At 44.0% G+C, this 6008-nt stretch overlaps 1 protein-coding gene across 1 annotated transcript in view; it reads right to left on the bottom strand.

The window, feature by feature from the left end:
- Positions 1-5649, bottom strand: part of MCTP1 (multiple C2 and transmembrane domain containing 1) — an 894856-nt gene extending 889207 nt beyond the window's left edge. Inside the window, exon 1 of the mRNA XM_042781174.1 lies at positions 4939-5649. Within this exon, the coding sequence (XP_042637108.1) occupies positions 4939-5649 (711 nt within the window). The remainder of the gene's footprint in view (positions 1-4938) is intronic.
- Between the last annotated feature and the right edge of the window lie 359 nt (positions 5650-6008).

Raw genomic sequence — 6008 nt, 5'->3', positions numbered from 1 at the left:
TTGGCATAACTGAGTGAGTGCCTCCAATGGGGCATCTGTTTGTTGAAATATCTCAATTGGTATGCCATCAATTCCCGGAGCCTTGTTCTTTGCCAGTTCTTTCAAAAAACAATAGGCAGGCCTATAAGGGGAACAATAATAGCAGGGAAGTATGCACTCATGAGAACAATCAACCTCAGGGGATCAAAAGGGCAGCATTTGGCCAGGGATAAAGCTAAGAAGGCAGGAAAGATAGGAAAGACTGATGTAGGGGAAAAAATAAACAAATGGAGGAAGTGAAAAGAGTGCTGTTACATTGTGGGGATGCAATGAATGTCATAAAACAAAATATGTATGAACTGTTGAGTGGAAAACCATTTTGCTCAGTAAACTTTCACTCAAATTAGAATTAAAAAATAAAACACCTGAAAATAGCAAAAATTAACCCAAATCATATTGTTGAATAGTTTTGGAAAATACAGACGTATTATGCATATAGGCTTTCTTTAAAAGGTAAGAGAATTAATAACAAAATGTTCTTGGATAGACTTATTCTTGGAAAATACTTATTCCACTTTCTGTTAGGGCTTATAGGTGTGTCCTATGAATTTTATCTCAGTAAATGGATATTCTCTTACCATGTTTCAAAACTTTTCTGTCATATATTGAGCAATTTATCTACTCCTTTCAAAAATGTTTTCCTCTTCTGTGAAATTAATTTTAATGAAATGTATTTAAAAGAGAAAACAAAATAAAATTTTAACATTCATAAACACCACGTTCTTGTTAGAATCTGAAAAATCCAATACATTCATTCCTCTCTTTTATCTTAAAATATTGACTTCCTCATACTTGTAAAATATAATTTTAGTAACTCATCAAGACAGAATACATAAAATTGGCATATTTTTGATATGCACACAAATTAAGAAGGCATCTTTCCCAACTGTGTTGCAGAAAATGAAATGCATCTGGTATGACAATATGGCCCAGCATGTGAACCAAAATTAGTGGGAAGAAAGGGGTTTCTTTTTTCCTTGTTTTCAAGGCAGGACATTTAAAATATACCGCAACAATAAGTCATTAGAAAGTCTGTTGTAGTGTTTCAAAGGTATATTTGGCTAAAGAAAACACAGTAACAAGAGGGCTGGCAGTGGTATGGACGGTAGCACAGTTTGTTCATTTTTCATCATTCTACATCAGTGACTTCCAAATCTCTTTCCCCAGCAGTCCAAAACTGGTTTTTGCTTTTGCTTAACATCTCCACCCAGTGCCAGAGAATATGCACATATGTTGTTGGGGCCTCATGCTGGGCTGAGGGGTGGAGAGGAGGGGATCTTGTTGGAGAACATGGCTGATGCCAGGATCAAGCAGGGAACAAGAGAACAATTGAGTAAATTGCCATTATTTTTGAGGTGAGTTTTCTTTCTGTTTTGGAAGAAACATCTCTTTCATTAGGCAATTTGATCATGTACTTAATGCTTTCACCACCTACGCTTGTAAATTGTGAATAAAACTAAAACCTGCATATGCTACTAGCTCCCTCCCCACGCCCAAGTATTTTCTGACAGAAAGGACTCCAAGATACGCCAGAAGACTGGAAGGGCACTGCAAAGCTAAGCCCAGCCCTGGACACTTTGGTGAGGCATTCTTCTAGCTCCAGGCCCCAACTCCATTTCTTTCAAGATCGTCCAGATCAGAAAGGCAAGCTGCAAGCGCATATCAGTTGGACAGAGAAGTATTTGAAGGACTGAGTGATCCTTTTCTCTCCTATATTCGTGAGAGAGTGCTGATGGGTTCCAGATCCACAACTTACAAAGGGAAAAATACCATAGCTAAGAGAAGAAATCCTCATGGACAAGAGAAGCTGGGTACTGGCAAAGGTGTCTCTTCCTGGGACTTTGTCCTCTGGCCTCTGGGCAACCACCTCAGACCTTAATGTTCTACCTACATCACACCTTTCACCTAGAGTTTGAAAGATATTTTAGCTTTTCTAATCCTCTCATGCCTACATTGAAATGTTGGTTCTTTACAATGAAAAGCCTCTTTAGAACTATTGAAGGTATCATTAATAATGTTATTTGTAAATGTGATATAATAGGTAGGCAACCATGCATCACAGAAAACAAAAAATAAATTAATATACTTAATCCATCATAGGAGCTCTGGTGGCATAGTGCCTAAGGCATTTGACTGGTAACCAGAAGGTTGGTGGTTCAAACCCACCAGTCACTAAGTGGAAGGAAGACTGGGCAATCTATTTCCGTAAAGATTTACTGCCTGGGAAACCCAAAGGGGATCACTATGAGTCAGAATCAACTCGATGACAGTGAGTTTGTTTTGTTTTTTTTAATTCCATCATAGCACTGATTCCAGGCATGGGGGGAAAAAAACCCTTCAGAATGTATGTAAACTTCCAAGCCTCTAGTATTAATCAGTAGCCCAAGTCATTTTAAAAACTTAAGTTCTAAAATTGCCAAAGGCGGCTATAGTAGTAGATGCCAGAAAAAGACTTGAGTTGAAAATCTCTGCAATTTATTAGCTATGTGACCCTGCAAAAGTGATTTAACTTCTCAGAGCATCAGGCTCCCAATCTATAAAATGGCAACAAGAACTATCACATAGGAATTTTATGGGGATTAAATCATGTAAGTTTCTAAAGGACCAAGCATATGGTGAAGACACACACAATAATATTAGTTTAATATATTCTCCAAAATGTATTTAAATATTTTGCCCAGCAAAATTTATATTTACATCAGAAGAACTTTTTTTTTTAATAAAGATTGGTAGTTCCTAAAAACTTTCTGATAAAGTTGAACCCAGAGATCAATTCAAAATTCTCTACTTTTGCTTTGAAAAGTATCTTGGTTTGGTGAAGTGCAAAGTAATTTACTAAGTCACCATTCACACTAACATGATATTGACCTTCCAAAATAATTCAATTACTCTTTGTTATTTTATTACTTTTGATTGCAAAAATTAAGAAAAACAAAAGTAAACAGTCCTCAAATTCTAAAATTCTTATACATTAGAATTTTGAAAGCATTGAAATATAAATACTACCTTTAACATATGGGAGCTCTGGTGGAGTAGTGCCTAAGCATATGACTGCAAACCCACCAGCCACTCCTGGGAAGGAAGATTGGGCAATCTACTTCCTCAGAGATACTGTCTTAGAAACCCAAGGAGGGGTCTCTATGTGTAGAATCAACTCTAGGGCAGTGAGTTTGGTTTTTGGAGGTTTTTTTTTTTAACATATAGCATTCATCCATACTGAATTTAAAACATCCTTACAAAATCACTTTTTAATCTTACTTTTGAAACTTAAACAGGTTCTATCCAGTTCTAAGATGAAGAGAAAATGTAAATTGATTTAGGCTTTTGCCAGTATTATCTGTGTCTACTCTTCTGAAAGTAACTAAAACCTTTTTTCCAAAACATAAAGTGTTTGTTTACTGCAAGCAACTGTGCTTACTAATAAAAAATACTCATTCTGATTTATCTGAAATTGCACCAATAAATCAACCAACAGCATAAAAAAAAATCAACTGAAAGTCCATCTATTTCAGTATCTTTCCTTTCAAAATATGGCCTGATATTTTTGTAGACTAACTTTTAATCTAATTAAAGTTTTAATATACACACCATTGGGAGCTCTGGTAACGTAGTGCCTCAGGCACTTTACTGCTAACCAGAAGGCTGGCGGTTCAAAACCACCAGCCACTCCTCGGAAGGAAGGTTGGGCAATCTACTTCCTTAGTGATACTGCCTTGGAAACCCAAGGAGGGGTCGCTATGAGTCGGGGCCGACTCGATGGCACATAACAACAACATTCACACCATTAATCTAACATTATCACAAGTCAAAAGAACTAGACAGTTTAAATAAACTAAAGTGTCTCCGGGAAAATAGTTCTTTAGGTCCCTGGGAGAATGGAACTTTTAAAACATTTTCAGTCATTAACATGATTTGCTAAACATTTACTACAAAAACAGCATCGCCTCTTCAAAACTGAGGGAGTAAAAACAGCCGCTCAGTGGGACATCTTAGAGATTCTCCAAGTAAAATGTTAAAGCACATAAAACTTCACTGGTGTCTGATCAAAGAGTCGACATGGTGAATAAAATACGGTATTTAAAAAAGCAACTGCTTCTGATGACTAGACAAACTTCGAAAAAGCTACTGGAACATTATCTGTTTGCCTAACTCAGCTAAATGACTGACGCTGTTCACTTGTTGGGCAGCAATGGACTTGCAGCAGAAGTTTTAAGGAGAGAAGCACCGGTGGCGCAGTCCTAAGGCATTTGACTGCTAACCAGAAGGCTGGCGGTTCAAACCCACTGGCACCTCCTTGGAAGGAAGGTTGGGCAATCTACTTCCGTAGTGATAACGCCTCGGAAACTCAAGGAGGGCTCACTATGAGTCCAATACGACTCTATGGCAATGAGTTTGGTTTTGGGTTTGGATGAAAAATAAGCAGAATTCTGCGTTAAGGGTCTCCCCAGCATATGACCTCACATTGGGCATGAATCCTCTGTCTTCCTTCCTACAAGCCATGTGCTTCAAATGGTGCCCCCTTCTCCCCGCCAGGCATGGTTGTAATATTTTTAAGCTGGTTTTTCCTTTTTCTTTCAACAAAGTGAGGAACTGCTCCTTACAGGAGGTGTCCAAAAAGTACCACTACATGTTTAGCTTTACTTAATGTCATTTTGGCTACTACTACTACTTCCATTTTCATTGGTCAACTGGCTTCTGGCAGCAGGTGCCTTTTCTTCAGAAAGTGAAAAGTTAGGGTGAAAGTCAAAACTCTTCATGTATTTTTACTAACAAGGACCAAGATGTTTTCTGCCCACAGTTTGAACTACATTAAGGCTTCCCCTATCCTTTGGAGAAGCCAAAGAAGACGGAGGCGTGGTCCCTTACCCCCGACTCCGGCCGCGCCCACCTGGCACTCACCTGGCTGCTGCCGCGCTCCTTGCCTTTGGCGGGGGTCCCGAGTTCCGCGGGACTTTGCGCTGACTCTGCGGGAGGCGCAGGCGGTGGAGGCTCCAGCAGCTGCTCCAGACAGGCAGTGCCCGGCAGGGAGGAGCTCTTCTGATGGCACAAGTGTGCCCCGGATCCCCGACCCTGTGCACCCTCATCCTGGGTGCGGTTCCCCCTCGAGGGCGGCTGAGGTGAAGAGGACAGGGAGGATGAAGCGGAAGATGAGCGAGCCGAGTCGGGGGAGTTCCCGCCAGGAGGCGTCACTCCGGCTGCTCCAGGCCCCCTTCCCGGGGGGAGCAAATGCTCGCGGATTAGGCGGCGCAGCGCGGACCCCTGCTCGGCTCGGCCGGTGCCGCTGGGCTCGAGGGGTTCCGGCGAGGAGCAGCACAGATTGGGCTGGGAGGAGGAGAACACGCGGTCCAGTACTTGCTTCCGCTTCTTGAAGCCACTCCACCTGCTGCTCGTGCCACCCACGCCGGCCAGAGCATCCCGCCTGCCCCCCGGGGGCGGAGGAGAAGGCGACGGGGTGCCCGCAGTGCGACTCTCGGGGCCCCCTGCGCGCCCGCCGCCGCCTCCCTTGCTCTTGCCCACCCCCAACTGCAGGTTCTTCCAGAGCCGGGCCTGGAAGGAGGAGGAAGCCGCCACAGGCTCGGGCTCGCCAGCCGCGGCAGCCCGGGCCTCCATCCTCCACCCCCTGCTCCACCTCTCCCCTCCTCCTTCTCCACCTTCTCCGCCCTCTCTGGTTGTGCCTCCTCCCCAAGCCCCGCGGCAGCGGCGACGGCGGCGGCGGCGGCGGCGGACGCAGCAGCAGAAGCCAGGAACCCCCAGCGGCTTCAGGCCAGCGCGGGGGAAAGACGCCAACGCCGCCCAGGCTTTCCAGCCGCGGGACTCCGACGCCGCCTCTTTCTCCCGCACCTGCCGGTTGGGACTGGCGTCGTCACCGAATCCTGGCCGCTGCGCCTGCAAAGTTTCTAGCTCAGTTCTTCGCGGCTCCAGTCCACTGGAGTCCCCCAGGCCGCGCCCTGGCTCCCTCTGCTCTCTGG

This window comes from Orycteropus afer, unplaced genomic scaffold (assembly GCF_000298275.1).
Source record: "Orycteropus afer afer isolate SDZICR_OR568_19922 unplaced genomic scaffold, OryAfe1.0 scaffold00093, whole genome shotgun sequence".
NCBI lineage: Eukaryota > Metazoa > Chordata > Mammalia > Tubulidentata > Orycteropodidae > Orycteropus > Orycteropus afer.
Note: the sequence above shows the minus strand (reverse complement) of the source record. Positions and strands in the feature narration are given on the sequence as shown.